The sequence below is a fragment of the Artemia franciscana genome, chromosome 1 (assembly GCF_032884065.1).
Source record: "Artemia franciscana chromosome 1, ASM3288406v1, whole genome shotgun sequence".
NCBI lineage: Eukaryota > Metazoa > Arthropoda > Branchiopoda > Anostraca > Artemiidae > Artemia > Artemia franciscana.
The window spans coordinates 66,465,428-66,488,580 of record NC_088863.1 but is presented as its reverse complement, the minus strand read 5'-3'; the positions used below and the strand labels follow the sequence as shown (position 1 = coordinate 66,488,580).

At 35.7% G+C, this 23,153-nt stretch overlaps 1 protein-coding gene across 2 annotated transcripts; it reads left to right on the top strand.

The window, feature by feature from the left end:
* The first annotated feature begins 454 nt into the window (after nt 1–454).
* LOC136033047 (uncharacterized) lies at nt 455–17,669 on the top strand. Of its 2 annotated transcripts, none has more exons than XM_065713636.1 (4): nt 455–786; nt 11,483–12,000; nt 14,315–14,596; nt 17,136–17,669. In XM_065713636.1, exons 1-4 carry the CDS (start codon nt 567–569, stop codon nt 17,433–17,435), a joined length of 1,320 nt encoding a protein of 439 aa, XP_065569708.1. In that variant the 5' UTR covers nt 455–566; the 3' UTR covers nt 17,436–17,669. The 2 variants fall into 2 exon arrangements, with proteins under 2 accessions (XP_065569708.1, XP_065569699.1); XM_065713627.1 differs by having other exon boundaries at nt 480–786; nt 14,309–14,596.
* Nucleotides 17,670–23,153: the final 5,484 nt, after the last annotated feature.

The following is a 23,153-nucleotide window of genomic DNA, read 5'->3' as shown; positions in this document are numbered from 1 at the left end:
TAATTCTCAGACACTATTGCTTGATGCCTTGAAAATGGGCTACAGCCGTTTCAAACAGTGAAAGAAAATAGGAATAGAGTATTAAAAGCTAGAATTGCTTTTAGTTTAAAATAAAAAAGCATACCCCTCCCCCTTCTGGAAACCCGTAGCGGTCTGTACAAAAAGAGAATAGGTTTTCATCTAGGATGTGCTTATCCCGGGTATGCACTAATATGCTAATCTCGCGTAACCATAGATTTAATCAACCTCTTTTCTTGTCACTAATGATCAAATTAGTATCTGAAGTTTTTCTTTATTGAAAAATCGTTCCCCTCTTTCCACCGCCTGCTTTGAGCACTCCTCAAAACACTTCACACAACCCCAATCTTTCTACGTCTGTAGGAAGTTGGTACTCCCTCGATTAAAATGTATCCTAAAATCCTTCCACGAGACTAACTCTGGAAAAAAGCTAATCAGTACCACTTTAATTCAGGTTTAGACCATGTAGTAAAAAAACCTAATATCGCCTGTGTGTTTGGCGAGGCTCATTTACGCTTGCTTTTGTAAACAAATGCTCCGTTCCCGGAATGCATGAGGCAAGCATAGTTCCGATAACCCCGATGGGGGTTACCAAATACACTCCCATTTTGTCTCGATTCAAGAGATGCATTCAGTCATACGAGGCCGGTGTGCTAGTGAAAGTAAGAAAGAGGGTTAATGTCACTAAAATGGCAACTGCTAATGATCTACAGGCTCTTGAAAAAGCCGTATGGAAAGATCTTGGAATTGAGAAGGACTCGATAAAAGGTATGAAGTCTACCTTGTGTGAACACATTTTTGAGTAGATTGAATTACCTTACTTTCGAAATGTTTCTTTTTTCTGTTGTCTCGTGTTAATAACCTCTTTGGTAAAATTCTAGTTAATTGACTTCTTGCTATCTTGGAAAGGGTTTAGGTTAGGAAAATGAAAACTTTCAGGGTTGGGTCTGCAGGCTAAAGTATGTCCCGGGAAGGTATTTTGAAGCAACTACCTCTACTCCTTCTCCCTCTAGAGGGCCCTGACCTTTGATGACCTTTAAAAATATGTGTGTTATAAAAGTGAATTCTTGCAAAATAGATCTTCTGCTTAATTGAAGTACAGCAAAATTGTTTCCAGCTTCATAACTTTGCTCAATTCCATTTTATAAGGTTTTAAAGATATGCAAATACATTTCCTAAATCTTAAAAAAAAAACATTGATATGGCTCAAAATTCTACTCAAATAACAGGAATTGCATTTTCAGAACTAAAGGCAGAGAAAAAGCAACTAGTAACTGCAAATTAAGGTAAAATGTTGTTTTTTCAAAATTTCAATAGGTAATAGACCTGTCATGTAGACGAATTTCAGGGCCCTCTAGAGGGAGAAGGATTAGAGGTGTGTGCTTTAAAATACCTTTTCGGGACATACTTTAGCCTGTAGACCCATCCCTGAAAGTTTCATTTTCCTAACCTAAACCCTTTCCAAGATAGCAAGAAGTCAATTAACTAGAATTTTACCACCTCTTTTGTTGAAATTAATGATGATGGGCTTTTTGTGGGTAATTTTTCTGAAAACAGCCATGCCAATTGGGGTTTCTTAACAATATATTTCGTAATTGCCCCTCTTCATATATATTAGAAAATGATTTTGTAAAGGTTAAGAATAACAATCTCTTCAGAAGGAGACATGCTAAAACTAAAGACAGTTTTAGATCAGTGGCGTCATTTCGTTAATATCTTTGGGGTGGTGGACAAAGTCGGAGCCAATTTTCTCAAATCTAGTGAAAATACAGTAGTAAATAAAATGAATATAGTAACAGAAAAGGTAGATATATTTAAGATTAAGTGACCCGTTTTTTGTGGATGCTTGGATGATGTTGACTTATCTTAGTTTGGTAAATGTTTAGTTTCGTTCCAAGTGTTCTAAACTGGAAACTATGCTGCAAAACAGCATAGTTTCCAGTTTAGAGCACTTAGAAATGCTAATTCTAGAAGCGCATCCATTTCTGGATGACCCTCCTTCATGGGGCAAACTAAGAATGCGTAAAGTGGGCTTGCTTACAGGTAACATTACCTATAGAGTGAAGCGTATTAGTCCACGAGCCCCCCGGGCAGCGGGGCGAGGTCTGTATTCCATATTTATTTAATAAACCTCGTTTTTTATGAGTTATCACTCTTTGTTGAATAAATATAGAATACAGACCTCGTCCCGCTGCCCGCGGGGCTCATGGACTAATACACTTCGCTCCATAGGTAATGTTCCTGTAAGCAAGCCCACTTTACGCATTTTAGTCTCGTTGGAGGGGGATTTTAGCAACCTTAAAAATAGATGAGATTCTCTAATAATGACGAAGAAATAATATGCGATCATCAGAATCTTGCTATATGCAGTAACACGCACTTCAGAGCACTTGGAACGAAACTAAACATTTACCCATAGTTTTGACAATATTTTGGGAGAAAACTGAATTTCCGAATTTCAGAAAATTGAACTGGGGTCTGGGGCCAAACAGGTCTGGGAGGGTTGGTTCCTCCCCTTGTCTCATAGCAAAATACGCTCCTGTATTAGATCACTAATTTTATGCTCGTTTTGATGGTTTTGTTCATGTTGACAATTCATCCTCAGCCCTCTCATCTTTAATTGTCTGTTTCAGCTTAAGTAAAAAAAAAAAAAAAAAAAAAAAAAAAAAAAAAAAAAAAAAAAAAAAAAAAAAAAAAAAAAAAAAAAAAAAAAAATGGAATTCCTACTTTATACCATACAGCAGGTATCGGTGAATCATATTTTTTCCCCATTTAAATCGGTTTCTTCAATTAATTTTCATCATTTATTATGTTAGTTTGGTAAAGCTTCAGTTTCGTCACAAGCTGTTTAGTTTAGTCTGTATTCTGATAAACTAACAAGAGTTAAGACCTCATATGGAACTTGTGACAAGGCCGGAAGAGCCAAGAGCTCATATAGCATGAGCTCTAGCAAAATTCTAAGAATCAATAAGGAAAATCATAGATTTAAAAGAAAAATCAGAAGCTTAATGCCGGTCGGAATTTAAAATAAGAGCTTTGAGACACGAGATCCTTCTAAATATAAAATTTCATTTAGATCTAATCACCCGTTCGTAAGTTAAAAATACCTCATTTTTCTAATTTGTCCTCTCCCTTCAGCCGCCCCCCCCCCAGATGGCTGAATCGGGGGAAACGACTTTATCAAGTTAATTTGTGCAGGTCCCTGACACGCCTACCAATTTTCATCGTCCTAGCACTTCCAGGAGCATCAAACTCGCCAAAGCACTGGACCCCCAACTCCCACAAAGAGAGTGGATCCAGTCTGGTTATTTCAATCACGACTCTACATTTGCTTATTCTACCCGCAAAGTTTCAACCGATCTCTCCACTCTAAACGTTTTCCAAGATTTCCGGTTTTCCCCTCCAACTCTCCCCCCCCCCCCAATATCACCAGATCTGGTCGGGATTTGAAAAAAAGAGCTCTGAGAAATGAGTTCCTTCTAAATATCAAACTTCATTAAGATCCGGTCACCAGTTCTTAAGTTAAAAATACCTCAATTTTGCTAATTTTTCTGAATAAACACACCCCCCCCCCTCAACTCCCCCAAAGAGAGCGAATTCGTTCCAATTATGTCAATCACGTATCTAGACCTTGTGCTTATTCTTATCAAGTTTCATCCCGATCTCTCCACTCTAAGCGTTTTCCGAGATTTCTGGTTTCCAAGATTTCCATTTCCCCCCTCCAACCCCCTGAGTCCCCGGATCCGATTTGAATTGAAAATAGAACGGTAAAATTCTAGTTGATTGACTTTTGGCCAACTTGGAAAGGGGTTAGGTTAGGAAAATGAAACTTAGGGATGAGTCTAAAGGCAAAGATATGTCCCGGAAAGGTATTTTGAAGTACCCACCTCCACTTCTCCCTCTAGAGGGCCCTGACCTTTGATGACCTTTAAAAATGTGTGTTGTAAAAGTGAAACCTTGCAAAATAGATCTTCTGCTTGAATGAATTCAGCTTCACAACTTTGCTCAATCTCAATTTATGAGGTTTTAAAGATATGCAAATACATTTCCTAAATTTTGAAACAAAACACTGATATGGCTCAGAATTCTACTCAAATAACAGGAATTGCATTTCCAGAACTAAAGGTAGAGAAAAGACAACTGGTAACTGAAAATTAAGGTGAAATTTTTGTTTTTTTCAAAATTTCAGTAAGGTATTGAAAATTTCAATACCTGTCATGTAGGGCCCTCTAGAGGAAGACGTGGAGGTGGGTACTTCAAAATACCTTCCCGGGACATGCTTTAGCCTTTAGACCCATTCTGAAGGTTTCATTTTTCAAACCTAACCCCTTTCCGAGATAACCAGAAGTCAATCAACTAGAATTTTACTAATGGAGCATCTGAAAATCTTTCTATATATCAACTTCCATTAAGACTCGATCACCCATTCGTAAGATAAAGATACCTCAATTTTCACGTTTTCCAAGATTTCTGGTTTTCTCCTCCAACTCCCTCCAATGTCACCGGATCTGGTCGGGATTTAGAATAAGAGCTTTGAAGCACAAAATCCTTCTAAATATCAAATTTCATTAAGACCTGATCACCCGTTCGTAAGTTATAAATGCCTCATTTTTTTCTAATTTTTCAGTCCCCCAACTCTCCCAAAGAGTGGATCTGTTCCGGTTATGTCAATCATGTATCTAGGACTTGCGCTTATTTTTCCCACCAAGTTTAAATCCGATCCTTCCACTCTAAGCGTTTTCCAAGATTATAGGTTTCCCCTCCAACTCCCCCCCCCCCAATGTCACTGGATCCGGTCGGGATTTAAAATAAGAGCTCTGAGACACGATATCCTTCCAAATATAAAATTTCTTTTAGATCTAATCACCCGTTCGTAAGTTAAAAATACCTCATTTTTCTGAATTAACCGTCCCCCTACTCCACCCCCAGATGGTCGAATCGGGGAAACGACTTTCTAATTTAATATGGTCTTGTCCCTGATACGCCTAAACTAGCAAAACCGGGACCGATAGACAGACCGTCAGAAATTGCGACTTGGTTAATACCAAGTGCCATACAAATTCAACCAATCAGAATACAGATCTCGCCCCGCTGCCCGTGGGGATCATGGAATAATACACTTCGCTCTATAGTAATGTTATCTGTAAGCAATATCAGACGTTCGTTTTGTTTAGATATAGCTGGCTAGTTTAAACTAGGAAGTGAAAGTGAACAATCTTGGATATTAACACTAAAGGATGCGTGAGTTTTTTACTCATCTTTCGACTTCCTACTATAAAGAAATTACCAGTGATAACTGGAATTAGTATGTAAAATACAATTTGTACAGCCTCAGCTACAAAACCCTGTCCACTTTACGTATTTTTAGTTTGCCCCATGGAGGAGGAGGGTTAACCAGAAATGGGTGCGCTTCTAGAATTAGCATTTCCAAGTGCTATAGTATGGAAAATATGCTAGTTCACAGCATAGTTTCCAGTTTAGACAGCTTGTGACGAAACTAAAGCTTTATCAGTTTGGTTTTCTTCATCGCATAAGGCTATACGATGCCATTAGAGGGGGAGGGGACTGGGAATGAATTGTCGAAACCGGTAGCCAAACCATGAAAATGGCCTAAAATTAGCGATCTAAAAATGTATCCTTCTCTTTTAACATGTTTGCTTTTGACCTCTAAAAAATAGACCTAAGAAAAAACTTTGAAAGTTACAAAACTATACCAAGTTTCTATTTGCTTTTGGGATAGGTCCGAAAAATTTTGGACATTCATCACATCCGTAGCCAGGGCCGTATCCAGAATTTTGTTAGCGTGGGGTACAAAATAACTTTAAAAGCCCATCAAAAGTTTGTTCATGTATTTTTGTTACGTTTTTACGAGTCGGACAAATACTGTGGAAGGGTTGGGGCTTGAAACCCCTAACTGTATGCAGCATTGTCCATGGATAGCAATCAGTTTAGTCTTTAGAATCTAGACATATTCTCTAACCCTTTGTTACCAGTGGTCTCTTCCTTTTGAGTCGTCTGAACATACAGGTCAGAATTTACGCATAGGTTCACTAAGCCTGGACCTAGAGGCGCACAATGCCGAGGGGCGCAAAAGCACAATATTTTTTGCGCAATTTTTTTCTTAATAATAACTGGACTGATGTGATTTATCGTCAAAGTACCAAGTGCACTTTGCTGCTGCGCTGCCTATTCAAAGAGAAGCGATTTTATAACAACAGAGGAATTCCGCAGCCGCTTATAAACTGTCGGATGTTTCCCTAGAATTGAAGCTGAGATTACTTTTGGCTCATCACTAATCAGTTGCCTTCTGTTCAGGGATTCCACTACCCTCGAATTACGGGGATTTCCCCGTAAATCTCTCGCGTCTCCCCGAAAATACAGGTTTTTTCAGGTACAGGGTTGAAACAACTGAGAGGCTTGGGAATTTACTCTCAATTTGTGCGCGTGTTTTGATTCATACAAATTCTGTTCGTTTGACATATTAAAAAAAAAAAAATCGGGAGATTTTCTCAATTTGTGCAAAGTTGATTTCCTAAATAAATTTCTCCCTGTGCTATGTCTCAGTTGAGATCTAGCTCAAACTACTCCTGGTGCCAAGGCCCCGTGGAGTGTTGCAGTGGTATTGGAGCAGCCCATATGTCTGCTTGCTGAAGCTTTGATTTTTGTCTGGTCAGTTTCAGCTGTATTAACATAGTGTTTACTATGGTTAATGAACATCTGTGGAATGGTTCACTGAGCAGTCTATTTCTTATTGTACATTTCATTCTCGGATATAGAAGATTACATGTTTTCTTTTTTACTTTAATGGCATTAAACATCTAAAATGTAATGAATATCAAAATTTAAAGTTCCTGATAATAATTAAGCTATTCGAAATGCATGGTTCTGAATCATGGTTTCTAGTTGCATTTCCCCAAAACGTATGACATACCGATATTTCTGGTAATATTTCCCCAAAATGCATTACATGTGGAAATTTTGCGTACATTGTTGAAGAGATAATATGAAATTATTACTACAAAGACACACTTAGTAGTAATACGGAAATTAGCAGAATCAAAAATTGAAAGTAGTCACAGAAGGAATTTTATGTCTTGAACACATATTCAATAAACATAAACATTCCAGAAACATAATATGATGAATATATAATATTTTAGAAACAAATTTGAGCTATATATTTGCACATTAAGGGTCGGGGATAAAGCATAGCATATATTAAATGCGTAAACTAATCATTGTTGTATTAGTTTAGCGCAAACTTTTGATAAATATAATTGCCTGTTCTTTGGTCCCTGGCATATCCCAAATCTTAACATGAACATCCATGGTGAGACACTATTTTCTATCACTAGTCAAAGCAAAAAAAAAAAAAACCGGTTATTACCCATCTGATCTTTGCCATCCAAATGATCGACAGTATAAAGAAGTTACTTGACCAGGTTCTTGTGTCGAAATTTTATAATGTCTATTATATAACCTGTAAGTATCGTTAATTTAATTAGTTTGATTTTAATTAGTAATTAGTTAATTTTCCCATTTAGAAGCTAATTAGTACCCAGTTAATTTTCGGCTATAGAAGAGAAGGTAACTTCTTCTTACTTTGTATGATATTAAATGTCTAAAATATAATCAATATCAAAATCGAATATTTGAGAAAAAAATTGGAACTTCCGTGTTTTGAAATCTGAATATACATTATCGTTTCTCAAAAATTAATCAGAGATACAAAAATTTGCTTAGGTTTTCGAAGAGGAAAAATGAAGTTCTATCAATGTTAAAAGTTCGTTTGATTTCTAAATAGTTCAACTAGTTCTTTCTACCTCTTTGGAGTATCACTTAATTAAGATTCATGAGGCATTGAATCAAATATTTCAGAAAACGACTAAAAAAATTGGAATTTGACATTTGAGATCGACTTTTTTCGAGTGCAGAGTTCTGTTTTTGGGCTCTCAGAAAGATAACTTCAGAGTACTACGCAATTAAAATAGGCCTCCATGAGGCATCAAATACAGGAGTAGGGATGAGTACGACATTAAATGCTTTGGAAAAGAATTTTTTAGCTAGGATAATTGTATTTTGACACCATGTACAACATGAAAAAGAAGTTTTTATATTTTCCTAGAAAACTGGACGATTTTAAAAACTTCACTGTAACCGTTCTAAAAAATTAAAAATTTAAATGCCTTTTTAAGTGATGAAACAGAAAGGAATTATGATGAACCAAATTGCTATCTTGGGGGAGGTGGACCGTGAAGGGGAATAGTTCCCCCCCCCCATTCTATTTGATTGCTTAAAAAGGCACTTAAACTTTTGTCTTGTTCTAGTGAGTCCTCTCCCGATCTTCTATTACCATTGGCTTGATAAGATCATTCCTAAAAAACAGGAGATAAGAGCTCATATGACACTTGTGACGAGGCCAGAAGAGCTAAGAGCCAAGAGCTCATATGGTATGAGCGAGCTCTAACAAAATTCTAAGAATCAATAAATTGATTTAAAAGGAAAATCAGAGGCTTAATGCCGGTCGGGATTGAAAATAAGAGCTCTGAGTCACAGTGTCCTTCTAAATATCAACATTCATTAAGATCCGATCACCCACTCGTAAGTTATAAATACCTCATTTTTTTCTAATTTTCCCTCTCCCTTTAGCCCCCCAGATGGTCGAATCTGGGGAAACGACTTTATCAAGTTAATTTGTGCAGCTCTCTGACCCGCCTACCAATTTTGATCGTCCTAGCACGTCCAGAAGCACCAAACTCGCCAAAGCACTGAACTCCTCCCCCAACTCCCCCAAAGAGAGCAAATCCAATACGGTTACGTTAATCACGTATCTACGACATTTGCTTATTCTATCTACCAAGCTTCATCCCGATTCTTCCACTCTAAGCGTTTTCCAAGATATCCGACTTTCCCCTCCAACTCCCCCCAATGTCAACAGATCTGGTCGGGATTTGAAATAAGAGCTCTGAGACGTGAATTCCTTCTATATATCAAATTTTATTAAGATCCGGTCACCCGTTCTTAAGTTAAAAATACCTCAATTTTTCTAATTTTTCCAAATTAACACCCCCCAGCTCCTAAAAAGAGAACGGATCCGTTCTAATTATGTCAATCGCGTATCTAGAACTTGTGCTTATTCTTCCCATCAAGTTTCATCGCGATTTCTCCACTCTAAGCGTTTTCCAAGATTGGTTCCCTCCTCCAACCCCCTACCTCCCCAGATCCAATTCGAGTCGAAAATGGAGCATCTGAGACATAAGATTCTTCTATGTATCAAGTTTCATTAAGATCCGATCACCTATTCGTAAGATAAAAATACCCCAATTTTCACGTTTTCCAAGAATTCCGGTTTCCCTCTCCTACTCCCCCCAATGTCAAAGGATCTGGTCGGAATTAAAGAAAAGACTTTGAAAGTACAAGATCCTACTAAATATCAAATTTCACTAAGATCTGATCACCTGTTCGTAGGCTAAGTTACAAACACCTCATTTTTCCGAATTACCCCCCTCCCCTACCAAAGTGAGCGGATCCGGTCCGGTTATGTCAGTCATGTATCTTAAGACTTTTTATTCTTTCCATCCAGTTTCATCCTGATCTCTGCTTTAAGTATTTTCTAAGACCCCCCCCCCCCCCGAATGACGCTTGATCAGGTTGAGATTTAAAATAAGAGATCTAAGTCACCAGGTCCTTCTAAATATGAAGTTTTATGAAGATCTGATCACTCCTTCGTAAGTTAAAAATACGTCATTTTTTCTAATTTTTCAGAATTAACCCTCCCCACCCCAATTCCCCCATTTAGAGCGGATCCGTTCCAATTATGTCAATCACGTATCCAAGACTTCTGCTTATATTTCCTACCAAGTTTCATCCCGATCCCTCCACTCTAAGCGTTTTCCATGATTTTAGATCCCCCCAAACTCCCCCCAATGTCACCAGATCCGGTCAGGATTTAAGATAAGAGCTTTGAGACACGATATTCTTCTAAATATCAAACTTCATTGAGATCCGATCACCCGTTCGTAAGTTAAAAATACCTCATTTTTTCTAATTTTCCAGAACTAACCCTCCCCCCCCCCCAACTACCCCAAAGAAAGCGGATCCGTTACGGTTATGTCAGTCATGTATCTAGGACTTGCGCTTATTTTTCCCAAAAGTTTCATCCCGATCCCTCTACTCTAAGTGTTTTCCAAGATTTTAGGTTTCCCCCTCCCAACTCCATCCCCCCCCCCCAATGTCACCAGATCCGGTTGGGATTTATAATAAGAGCTCTGAGACACGATATCTTTCCAAACATCAAATTTCATTAAGATCTGATCAACCGTCGTAAGTTAAAAATACTTCATTTTTTCTATTTTTTCGAATTAACCGCCATAAAAGTGCCATAAAAACCGACACACATCCATGACCTCCAAATAACGAGGAAAACCACACTGTCTTTCCATCATCAAAACAACAAACTTGGGACTGTTTAATTTTTTTTACTATAAAGACCTCATTTATCGTAAGCCTTAATTAATTTGCATGCGTAGTTTGCTGTGAACGGCTTGGGTATAGAACTGAGTTACTTTTCTGTTCTAAACACTGTCTTAGGTAGATTCCCTTTTGTTTTTATCCATGATCATTCTTTGGCAAAAAGTACGGTTCCAAACATAACCAGCCACGGGGGGGGGGGCATTTTCTGGGAGGTTAAACGCCTAAAACCGTATTCTCAACCTAGGGAACAGACATTGAAAAACAAGAGAGTGAGTTTCTTACATAATATAAATTTAATTATTTTATTGTATCTTTTTTACAAACAAGTGTATGAGCTTTTAAAGGTCCTGTAAGAATTACACATTACCCCAAAAAACTGTCATAAACACAGGGCCTAAAAAAGGACATTAAAAAACTGAAATTTTTAAAGACAGAGAAAAAAAATTTAATTTGGGGTGACTTTCAGATTAATAGTTTTATGTTTATTCAATTACCTAATAAATTGTAGAGAAAAATTCTGTGAAGAATTTTGGATACAGGCATGGAATTTATCACCAAAAAGTGCCTATCTTCTGGCCAAATGTAGGTCATTTTTCAAGATAGGAAAATAGCATTGCGTGGCCATCTCCAGGCCACATATAGGACATTTTTTTAAGATAGGAAGATAGCAACCATACAACACGCCTTAACGTGTGAGTTAATACTGTTTAATTATGTTTGAGTTTTTAATGATTCTTTTTCTTTAGAAGCATTGATAAGGGAAAAATCCTGATTCTACAGAAAATGGACATTAATTTATTATAGCTGAAAGTATGGTCTGAGATCTACTGAAATCGATGTTTTCCCCATACTTTTGTTTGGACAATTAAATTAAGTCGATTAACTTTCCAATTAGTTCTAATTCTATTTAAATGAACTGTGTAAGTTAACGGGCCCAAGTATTTAAGACAAAATTATGTATTTTCTTTAGCAGTTTCATGTTCTGTTTTAGGTGTTGACTATGAAGAAGAAGTGGAAGAACATCAAGAGAACAGGACTACTGAAATATTGTTTGAAGTGAGTGATACTTCCATTCAAGCTATTGCTGCTTTGATTAAACAAGATAAAGACGAGGTCTGGGACTCCGGCATTGATTCAGACAAGCCCTGTTCGCCTGCTCAGATTCCTTTTCCAGACTTGGAGACGGTTCCCATCCTTCCAAGCTTGATCGAATATAATTACGACGATAACCCGGGGACTGAAAGCCTTCCAGTAGTGGAATTTGACGAAACTTGCAACGAGGCAACGAATATTCAAAATTGTGAAAATGTAGAAGAAGTAAGGGTAACTATCGACACAGTTGACAAAGGAATCAAGCCAGAAGATGTTAAAGTAATCGCAAGAAAATCTGTACCAAGAAAAGGAAAAAATGAACATTCTAAAACTTCGAACAGAGAGAGAACCTTCACCGAAAGCACAGACGAATTTCCTGGTGCTACAAGTGGTGTTGATAGCCAAGGGAATATTGTAGTAAGTACAATGGCTTTCTGTTCAAATTAAGATTGACTCGAAAGATTCAATTCCAATGACCATTGCAACATCAGTTTGTTTGTTTTTATAATAAAGAGGATCTTCTCAGGGTTGTATCTGTTATACAAACCCATATATAATCCATATATAAACCCATTTTTAGACTTTTGTGGTAAGATTCGATTGAAGAAACTCTTATTTTTCTAAAATCGTTTCCAAAATATTAAGTATTTTATTTTGAATGGGGTTGTTGTCTAAAATGTCATAATTAAATCTGCGAGCTTCAGTATCCAAGTAATCTATTTTAAGGTTTGTCATTGATAATGTCAAATCGATCCTTTTTTTTGGAATTCAAGGCTGATATTGGTTGCAGCGGTACCGACAATGTTTTACAACGACCCATAGTTTCTGAATTTTAAGGAAGAAGTTTGGAAAAACTATTTACTGTAAAAATTTTCCCAACAACAGCAATAATTTGTATAAGAAAGGAAAGGAAAAGGAAAAAATTTAAACCGTACAAAATGCTTCTGATCAATTCAGCAACACAACAATTATATGCATTAAAGTAGATCTTTTTTTTTTTTATGAAAGACATTAAAAAAATCCTAAATCTACAACATTAAATTTAAACCAACGAATAGAAATTATTCCGTATAAGAGATGGGCTGTTCCCTTTTCAACTCTGCCTTTTCTATGCTAAACTTTAAGAGTCTATAAAACTGTAAAGAGCTATAGAGAGACTGCTCGCTTATTCATAAAATACTATTGAGTCGTATTATCATGCTGCTGGAGTATAATAATCTCTGCTTTTTCTTTTTATAACCCCTTCAATCAATGGAGGAAGTTTCTTTCTATAGTTATGGCTTGACTCCACATTGAGGTCTTTCTCTGCTCCTCATACCTAAGTGTTCCGAGGTGAAAATAAATGAGATTTGCCTCAAGCACTAGCTTCGAAGTCCTCTTGGAGGCATTGTCTATGTACTCTTTAGATTTAAATATTGCTCTTCTTTTTTTGAAGGTTCAAGTTAAAATAATCTTGACGGGAACAATGCCCTGAATAAAAAGACACTGTATATCTAGCTTATCAAAATGGCGTGCCCAAATAGAAGGCCCTAAAATGAACAGAAAACAAAATTAATAATAACTACAGAACGTTCAGGTAACAGATTCTGCAGTGAGATTCATAAAATTCCAAAAAATAATTATACCAAAACAAAAAAAAGCGCTCAACTGAAAACGATTTATTTTTTGAACTGCGGCTTTTTACTTTTGATTCGTTATGGATTTTGAATTTACTTATTAATTTGTTGTAATTTCTGTATTTCTGCAAAAAAAATTGCTGGATGGGAGACAAGTTTCTGGCCCGTAAATCACTCTAGAACCGCCCTACACTTAACGCTGGAATTTAACATTGACCTCATTTCGTATATATGTGGGTTAGCGCAATCCCACATCGTTGAGGGATTTGCGCTTGGAAATATTTGGTAAGGAGGTTGGGGGGAGAGATTGGATTTCGGAAATTTTGAGAAGTAGGTGTTACTTAACTATAAATAATATTTGAAAGTTTGTCCGGCTAGGTATGAGGTATTGTGATGTTTTCTTAAATAATTAGTTTAAGGTCTTTTCAGTCTATGTTTGTTGCTGTATTTTTTTCACTTGTTTTGTGTATGTCAACATGGCCCAATTGGGCTTTTCATGTGAATAAATTTATCTATCTATATTGCCGGTATGTCATCTTGAGTATCTTGATATGTAAACGGTGCCTTTGGACTTGTCTGCGCCCCTTTTCTTGGGTCAAAATTATGAAAACAAGTTTGCATCCAAATATCCTGTGGAAAGTTAAACCTGATCCCCTAAATTGTACCTGATATAATACAGATAAAATATTTGGGTAACATGGATAAAGATAGGGCATTCCGATTTACATCGGTAGAAAATTCAATCGAGTGGGCTCCTCTACTTTCTAAGACCATCCCTCTCTTACGAAGTACCTGAGGAAAATAAAAATGACATCAAATGGACACGGCTCTACTATGATAGGTAGGCTCAAAGCGTTGCCTCCTGACACTGAAGGAAGGTAGCCAAATATTTGATGTTAGAGAAACTAGATTTTATGTGTTGATTTTCGTTCGAAGTTTCACTGTTTTCTGATACAATTATGTCAAAAATAAATCTCTATAATAAATGACGGTGACAATGCCACCCTTCGTGAGGGTGGCTCAAATGGTTTTCAACCACAGTTTTTCTAAAAATGACTGAACTCTTAGATCTGTATTTCAATCCAAACTTAATTGCTTGCGTTTTTTAGTACGAGGTTCGTTGGGGTAAGCATGCATCCCCATATAGTGACCTTGACGAAGGACTATCAGATGTTGGCGATTGTACAAATAGTCGTAGCAGATGGGAAGACCAGTTTGACTGCAATCGACCTCAAAAGAAAAGACGATACGAAGAAGAGCCGTCTACCGACCCCAATGTAGAAAAGTCTAGAAAGAATGCTATCATTGCTAAAAAGAACAGAGATCGGAAGAAGCAACGAATGGAAGAACTTCTACAGAGAGTTGCTGAATTGGAAAAAGAGAACTACGAACTTAAAGTAAGTTTTATTTATGAAGGTTTTATATCAGCTTATATTAACCTGTCAAATAGCCCAGCTGAGTAAGATACTTTAATCCTCTCCCCCTCCCTTACACTAAAGTTGGATCAGCCGCAGACTTCGGGTTGTGGTATGATGTCTCCTCTCAGTAACTACTCATGACAAAAACATAGGGACTTTGTTCCTTCCATCATAGATCGAATGGATCTCGGCCATTGACAATACATCTGGGACATGAGATTTTGCTGAGATATGACTAAGTTTGGTTAAGATTGAAAAAATACTTCGTTAACATCTTGGTGGACTCCATTAACCCCATCCCCCTCATTCTATCTCTTATCAAGATTTGTCCATATTGAACAAGATCTTCTGGGGGATGTCTGATTTACATTAATTTCGAAGTATATCCTACTTCCCATACAGAGGTAGTCAAATATGGACCGTAAAAATTTAGTGTAAAATTCCGCTCAAACTCTATCGATATGACATCCAAGTGACAAGAATTTGCTCTTCTTTTTAGAGGTAAGAATGTATCTAAACGTCAGTCAATTATCATGCTCTAAATGTTACCTCCCACTACGTCTGGTAGGGATCCGACATTCTCGACTGATAGGCTTATTAATAGTAGCGATTTGGTGGGCCTTTTTACTTAGCTCAAATGAGCTAGAACATACTCTGGTGCCATAAAGTTATAGTTAAGATGGTTTCTCTTATCTCTCCCTACTGAATTTAAATGAGATCGAAAGACCACTTCTGAAAGGTGTCAATAAATTAGGACCGATTTTCACTTATTTCTAAATGGCAAAAGTTCACTCCTGGCTAGGTTTAAATGATGTCATAAACACCTTTATTTTCACTAATATGAGCATGTTCATTCACAAAATGGTCAGATCTCCTCCCCAGGTATTAGAACAGATTGGATTCTTATCTCCAAAAGGCATAGTAAGGGCAATAGCTATTGCATCCAGTAGTTTTATTTAAGTCCCGGTTCCCTATTTGATGATAGATTTTATGAACTCTCATATCCCGCATAGGCTGGATCAGGCATAAATTACTAAACAGCAGCACTAGGACACCCAATGTTCCCATTGATTTTCGGTGAGTTTCAACAACTAATTCCGGTAGAAGTTTAAATGTTCGAAAATTCGCTCTGACAACGCAGAAAAGTTTGATTTAGGGGGAGGTTCAGGGTGGGAAGGGGAATCCTAGAATCCCAAGCTAGGAAAAAAATGTTGGGAGTCTGACTGAATCATTTGAGATTATGCATAAGACAACTAAATATTTGTACAATATTAATAAACACTAATAAATAAGCACTTGTACATTGAAGTGCATGTTAAAACTTGGGACTTCGTGGATGGGCTGTTCCAATCCTGTGCGGGTGGGTTTCCTCAGAAACTTCCTTTCACACTTGTATTAGTCATTAGAGAAGTGTGTATTATCTGTGCTATTATTATTATTATGCAAGATTACTACAATTTTAGTTATAACTTACGCCATTAGCATCTTACTGTATAATCAGCTAGGTCCGTAATTCAAGAAAATCCGTTTATTTTCACATACACAAAAAATAATTTTTTTTGGGGGGGGGGATGAATTTTGTATTTCTAGAACAAGAACTCAAAATTAGACTAAGAAGTACATGCAGATGATGAATATGACAAAATGCGGGGATTGGGATTTTTGCCTCGGCAAATGATAATTTTAACGGTTTTAGAGGGGACGCAAGATGATATAGTATTTTGTTTCTTTTGCTTTATATACTGTATGTCTCTACTTTTTTGCTCATACGCAGAGGCACCAATTCTTAAGGTTTCATTGACATTTTTAATTTTGTTTTTAAAAATGGGCATGACTGCTTTTCAAAATAAAATAACAGGTTTCTGTCTTAAAACTCAATTTTATTTCGCTCTATTTACTCTAATAACGAATTGTAATGTTTTATTACAAGCTTAAGTCTAACCCAGTTTTGTTCTTAAATTATCTGTTCCTTGTACAACTTTTAGGTATGTTATTTTTTGCAGTTGTTTGGTTTTAATATTTTAATGTTTAAACGAAAATTTGCTATTATTTGGTAGATAAAAGTTTTACCAAATTTTAAACTTGCTCTGCATTTGATTTTCCTTTTTTTTTCTTTTTTTTTCCATTTTAACCAAAAAATGCATTGACGATACGGCAGAATGGAAAAAAAAAGTTTGTCTAAAAAATAATATAGTTCGGACTCGACGGATTAATTGAGACGAAAGCACTAATTTACTATCCTATGCCTGGCCTCTGGCAGCCTTTATTAAAAGTTATTGTTTATTACTTACCTTAACTTACGTGTTTCTCTAGTTTCAAAAGTGAAGTGCGCTATCTATGTAAGTTTTATATTACAGACGGCACTTTAGCATTTTCTTCTCCTTGTCGGGATTCCGGCAAATGTAAATTAAAATAAAATTAATTGATAGGAAGTTGCTTTCATTAACAAGATTGTTTGTAATGGTTGTGTAAGACTTTCTAGAGCATACTTGTATACATTTTTATATTTACTTTTCAGCGCGAGAGAAAGCAGTTAACATCAACTATAAATTGTCAAGACGACGAGATTGTATACCTTAAATCCGTTATTAGTAATGAAACATCACTTGGTTCAGTCTTAGAACAAATGAAGTTGTGTCTCCCAGCTAGGTATTCAAATAGCTTCAAAAGCTCTCGTAGAAACGGTCCAGAAAGTAGAAGTGATATTAAACCCACTGGTGGTATATGTGTACACGTTGATGGTAACAATTTGTCCTTAGAAATGTGTCGTATGTGTTCCAAGATGTCAAATGGTGCCCCACACACAATAATATCTTGAACGGGTTGCAAACCCATTGTAATTACCATCTCCACTGGTCAGTTTTTATAGTGTGAATGTTCTATGGTCTGTCTATTTCATAAAAGTGTATCCGGTGGAAGCATTGATCTTTGATTCAAGTGCTTAACGTTTTCATACTGAAACTCAACAGTTTGTGATAAAAGAAATTGTGCATATATTTTATTATTTGATTTCGTTGATCTCCTAGGTGTAATTAAACTTTACTTAAATTGATTTGATTGAGTGTTTACTGACTTGATTAGATATTTGACTTGTTCAGACTTGAGTAGATACTATTGTCTTGTTATGGCTTCAATTATTGTAGTCCGACCAAATACATATCAAACGATAGGCAATATAAATAATTGTGTTGCGGAGCAACACTACTGCTTTCGTTTTTTTTTTTTTTTTTTGTTTGTTTTTTTTTCACCGTGATTCCTTCTTTGGGTTTTTCTATTTGGAAGTTTTGTCATGCCCTCGGGGCAATTTAAATTTTTTGGTGAATTTGGTTTGTTTTATATTTTCCTAGTTTAGACCATCAAAAGTTAAGCAGAAAACTATAAGACGTTATTTCCGTATCTCTTTCAGATTTCCCGGAAATAGCAACTGTGTCTCGTAGGGCACGGTTGCACGTGTTGCTCCGCAACTGTGCCCTAAGGAACAGGGCACAGTTGCTGCAACACTTCCCGTTGCACAGGCAACGGAGGTCTAGTTGAAAACAAATATTTGGGTTCCCTCCGCCCTATCTAACATTTTCATGTGCTGAACAATGGTCTGCATAGCACAGGTGCCGATCTCCTGATCCCTTTTTTTAGGGGTGATCATATCGAACATGCGATCGTAGAAGATTGGAAGAGGGCTCATTTAATCAGAAATCAAAATTTATAGTGCCCTTTTTAAGTAATCAAAAATATTAAACGGCAGCTAGCCTCCCTCCCATGCTCATTTTTCCACTAAAGTCACCCGATTAAAATTTTGAGATAGCCATTTTGTTCAGTATAGGCGAAAAATGTAATAACATGTCTTTGAGGATGACTAAACCCTCTACAGTCCCCAGGGAAAGGGCCGTAAGTTATGAACTTTGCCGATTGTTTACGTATAATATTGGTTATTGAGAAGTGTACAGAAGTTTTCAGGGGGGATTTTTCCGCTTTCCATGGAAGAATTTTTCATGGGGAAAGGATTTTTCCGTGGGGAAAACACCAGCATTATGAAAAAAAAAGATCAGGAATTGAATGAAAACAAACAAGCTTTTTCACCTGGAAATAGGAGCAAAGTTAAAACATAAAAATAACAGAAATCATTATGTATATGAAGGGGGGGGGGTCGCCTCCTCGTCAATATCTCGCTCCTAACGCTAACATTTTTTTTTGTACTTTTAAGAGAGCTATCTTTTGTGGTTAAACGGCCTTTTTGATTCAGGAGTCATTCTTAAAGAATTAGAATAAAATTACAACTTTAGCATAAAGACCGAGGGGCGACCGCTCATATACGAAATAATTTTCGTTCGTTTTAAGTTTTAATGTTGCTCCTTACTTTCTGTGTAAAAAACTTGTTTTTTATTTATTTATCTAAAGACGTGACTGGTGTGGTGCGGGCATTAGGGCTAATGCAAATACTGGGAATGCGACGTCTGCCTTTCACCACTTCCTAGAGCAGAAATTGGGAATGGTTCAAAAACATAATTCAAGTATAAAATCAAAAAGTAAATCCAATTTGTAGTTAATTCAGGAACGGTAGCTTTATTTTGACTAGTCTTAACAGTAAAAGTGAGTTTTTAACTCACTTAACAGTAAAAAGTTTTTCATGTGAATATAGGAAATATCACCAGAAACACCTAAAGCATGGCATCGTAGGAAAATAAAAAGTACATCTTTGGTATCGCTATTTCCAAAAACCCCTTTCATGGAACTTACAGCCCCCTAATTTGAAAAACAGGGAAAATTACTTTTTTGCCAGAGTAGCACTAGTGTCCTCTGCACCGCCAGGAGGGCACTGGGACATCATAGAGAGCTATTTAAGGACTCATTTGAAAGGAATTTGCAATATCTGGATGCTAGTGAACCAGATCAAATTGTCATTTGATCAAGGATTGGCAACTGATTTCGACTAATCTTAATAGCAAAGTTTATTGCGAAAACAAATTTATTGAAATTTCAAAAGATAGGCTGAAAAACCTAGAAAAATATGTAGGATCGAAACGAAAACTACATTATTGGAATTCCCATCGTCAAAAAACCCTCATAGGAAGGTCTCAGCCCACTCCCCCCTGAAGAACAAGAAAAATCACGGGTTTGGTAGCACTGATGTGTTCTTTCTTGGTTTATTTTTACTTATGGCAGGACACTGGAATACCACGGAGATGTTTAAAGAAGTAGTTCTTCATTTGAGAAAAATTACTATACATGGTTTTTGAATTTAACAAAACAATGTTAAAAACAATATATAATTTTTGACAAAACTTTTCATTTACAAGTCATATTGGATTTGGTGCCAAATTCAGTTTCTGCTGCCTCATTCCCTAGGGGTCGTCTTTGCTAGATCTATCTAAGAAAAAGCCAAAAGTTTTTTTTCTCTGTGATAGACAAATATATAAATTCTATCGACGGAAGGATTTATGCTGGTGTAACATTGTGTCTTAACTCATGGTCCATATCTCTTGATGCAAGTATTGGCTGGATAGGACACATGTGCTACAAAAGTGGAATACCTTAGAAACCAGAATCGTACAAATGTTACTAAGCATAGCTGGAGAGGGTTAATTGGGTACCCGGATCATAACCCCCCTTACTTCATGACATAGTCTAGCACTACGGATTATTCAAGGATGATGTAATTACGGGGAAAGCAATGAAATATTAATCTTTATGAGTCATAGTTACTTTAAGGAGGGGCTTTGGTAAAAATAATGATAAATGAGTTTGTCTTTACTCGGATATACTAAGAAATAGCCGAAGCCTTTTTCTGTGTGATATACATTTCTATAAGACAAGTTACGTTTTCGAATTACATCATTGTTTGGAGTAATTGGATTTATAAAGCAATAGCTGATCTGCTATAAAATTTCGAGAAAATCTTTCGTATATAATATATATTAACTTTCATTATTAAGGCTAAATAACTCGTGAAGTTTAATCCAATGTATTATACTAGTGTTCTATGCGACTACTGCTGTTTTTTTTTTCATTTTTATCACTTTGACAGGCATTATTTTTTTAATTGTCCAGTTTAGTTTATTTGTAATTTAATTGTCACATTTAATAATCTATATTAAAGTGCTCTAATCTATAGCAAAGAGCTTCCTCTAATTTCAAAAAGTGTCCTATGCAATAAAATATTTTTCTTTTTTTAACGCTTCAGCGGGGATTTTTTGTACAAAATTTAATTGTCCAGTTTAGTATTAATGTAATTTAATCGTCATATTTAATAATCGATCAAACAGAAGTCCTGTCATATCAAAGAACAATAATTTATAGCAAGAGCACTAATCTATAGAGAATAGTATTCTATGCAATTAGCTGTTTTTTGAATTTTTTGCATTTTTATATCCTATATGCAATTAACTGTTTTTGTATTTTTTTTTTTTTCTAATACTTACATGCATATTTTGCACCAAATTTAATTGTCTAGTTTAGTTTATTCTGATTTAATTATTAATTTCAATAATCTATATGAAAGAGCAGTTCAAGGAAACTGGTTTGTATTAAAAGGAATAAAAATTACTAACGATATTGACAGCACCGAGCAGAACTGAAATTTTGAAAAGAAATACCACTACAGCTTTTCAACGGGAACTAGAGGATTCTAAATTGGGGAATGTAAAGCCAGTTAACAAGATTGGATTCAGTTGTGAACAGTTCAATTCAGTAATGGATTCAGAGATTCAGTAATGGACGCATTACTGAAATTTCAAGCTCAAATTGATTGGTTTAACCTTTTAGCAGGATTGACTTAGCACAGCTTACAAAATAAATAATATGTGTAACTAATTAGAATATCTCCTAAAGAAAAATTATTTTGATAAGATCAGAGAACACTAGATAGGATACACTAAAAATTATATCGGTTCGTCTCCAAGCTCTTGGGCGAGTCTACACAAGAGCTTTTGTGATTCTGAAATGCCTAAAACTAGGGTCTAAATTCCTTTGTATTTACCAAATTCATATGTTATACTTCAAAGCCGAATTCCGAAATTTCTAAATATTTCTTAGTAGATAAAGCAAATCCTTTATAATTTGTCCATTGGGCTGCAATTTTGCATACACGATTTGACGATTTTAGCTATTTACAAAATTAAATTGTTTTAATCTTTTTCTAACTGGCGATTTATCCAAAATTGTTAAAAAGATAAATTTTTCTATCAATCTGCTGGTTTATGTCATTCTCTAAAAGAAGAAAAAGAAAACACTAATGTAATAAATCTAAGTCCTTCAATGGATAGTTCTGAAACTAATAATCCAATGATTAAAATATTTTTATTTAAGAAATAGTACAAGCTAAAGATGTAGGCTTGTACTTTTCTCACATCCCTTTTTCTAACAAAATATCCACTTCTTGTGCTTGCTTGTGCCAAAATCTTTCAGAATTTATCCCGGGCACAAGAGAGGCAAGAACCGCGAGTGAGTCAGTCGCATTAAGACCGCTTTATCATGATCAATAATTAGAGATTAATCATCTAATTTATCATCAGAATGTAATTTTCTCATTTTTTATTCCTGAATTTTTATTTTTGTATTTATACGTAAATTTTTCAATCTTGTAAAGTATGCAAACCCTTAGTTCTTCTAACAACGAAGATTTTCCTATGGGTTTGCAATTAGCCCGAGTCTAAGTTGATAAAAAATGCCTTAATTCTTAGATGAGTTATTTTTCTTTAGTGCTTATTGTTTTAATATTTAACCGTAAGACTATAATTCTATAATCACTCGATAGTAGAGATCAGGCTTTTTCTATTTACCAATTTTTTTTTTAAATTTTCTTTGTAACTTGTGAAGTAAAAAATGCGTTGAATCTATCCAAAAATAGGAAAAAGATTCCCTTCTCTTAGGCAATGTGAAATAATTTTAGAAGATCAAGTCTAAGCATAACCCTAAATATGGCTTGGTGAATTCACCACTATACCTAAAACTACCCATAGAACTATCTAAAATATATAAACTATAACAACTAATCACGGATCTAAAGCTCGTAAATCCAACGTGGGTTTGCTTTTGGTACAAGTTACAGGTATGCCGCAAAGTCACATGTTTCAAAGGGAAACATAAACATAAGAAATTTAAATAAGAATTTTCTTTAAGAGGCTAAATAATAAGCAAAATAATTTCCAACAATGGCTATTGAAGGTTAACACTATTTTTTAATTGGAGAATATGTAGCAAAATTCATCTTCCATGTGTTTCATCATTTCTTGATTTCAGTGTTCAGTTATCGATAAATTCTTGATTTTAGCTGAGTGATTTTAGCTTCTATTTTCTAAAAATAGAATAAATCCAGCGTCTTCTTATTTTTGCATTCCCGATATCTCACCAGATAACAACGCAAAACCAAGTCATTTACTGTTGTGTTCGTTATGTACAGGAAAATGATAAAGAAGGAATCTAGCGGGTAAAGGCTAAGATGAAGAAAAGAAGCAATCGGTTCAGATGAAGGTAAATAAGATGGACATCATTTTTAAATTTATTTTTTAGACTACCTTTCTGAAAAAGAAGTTTTTCAAAG

Coding starts and splice junctions, on each gene's coding strand:
- LOC136033047 (XM_065713627.1), top strand. CDS start 567: ATGCATGAGGCAAGCATAGTTCCGATAACCCCGATGGGGGTTACCAAA. Junction 787..11,482: donor TGAGAAGGACTCGATAAAAG/GTATGAAGTCTA, acceptor GTTCTGTTTTAG/GTGTTGACTATGAAGAAGAA. Junction 12,001..14,308: donor ATAGCCAAGGGAATATTGTA/GTAAGTACAATG, acceptor TGCGTTTTTTAG/TACGAGGTTCGTTGGGGTAA.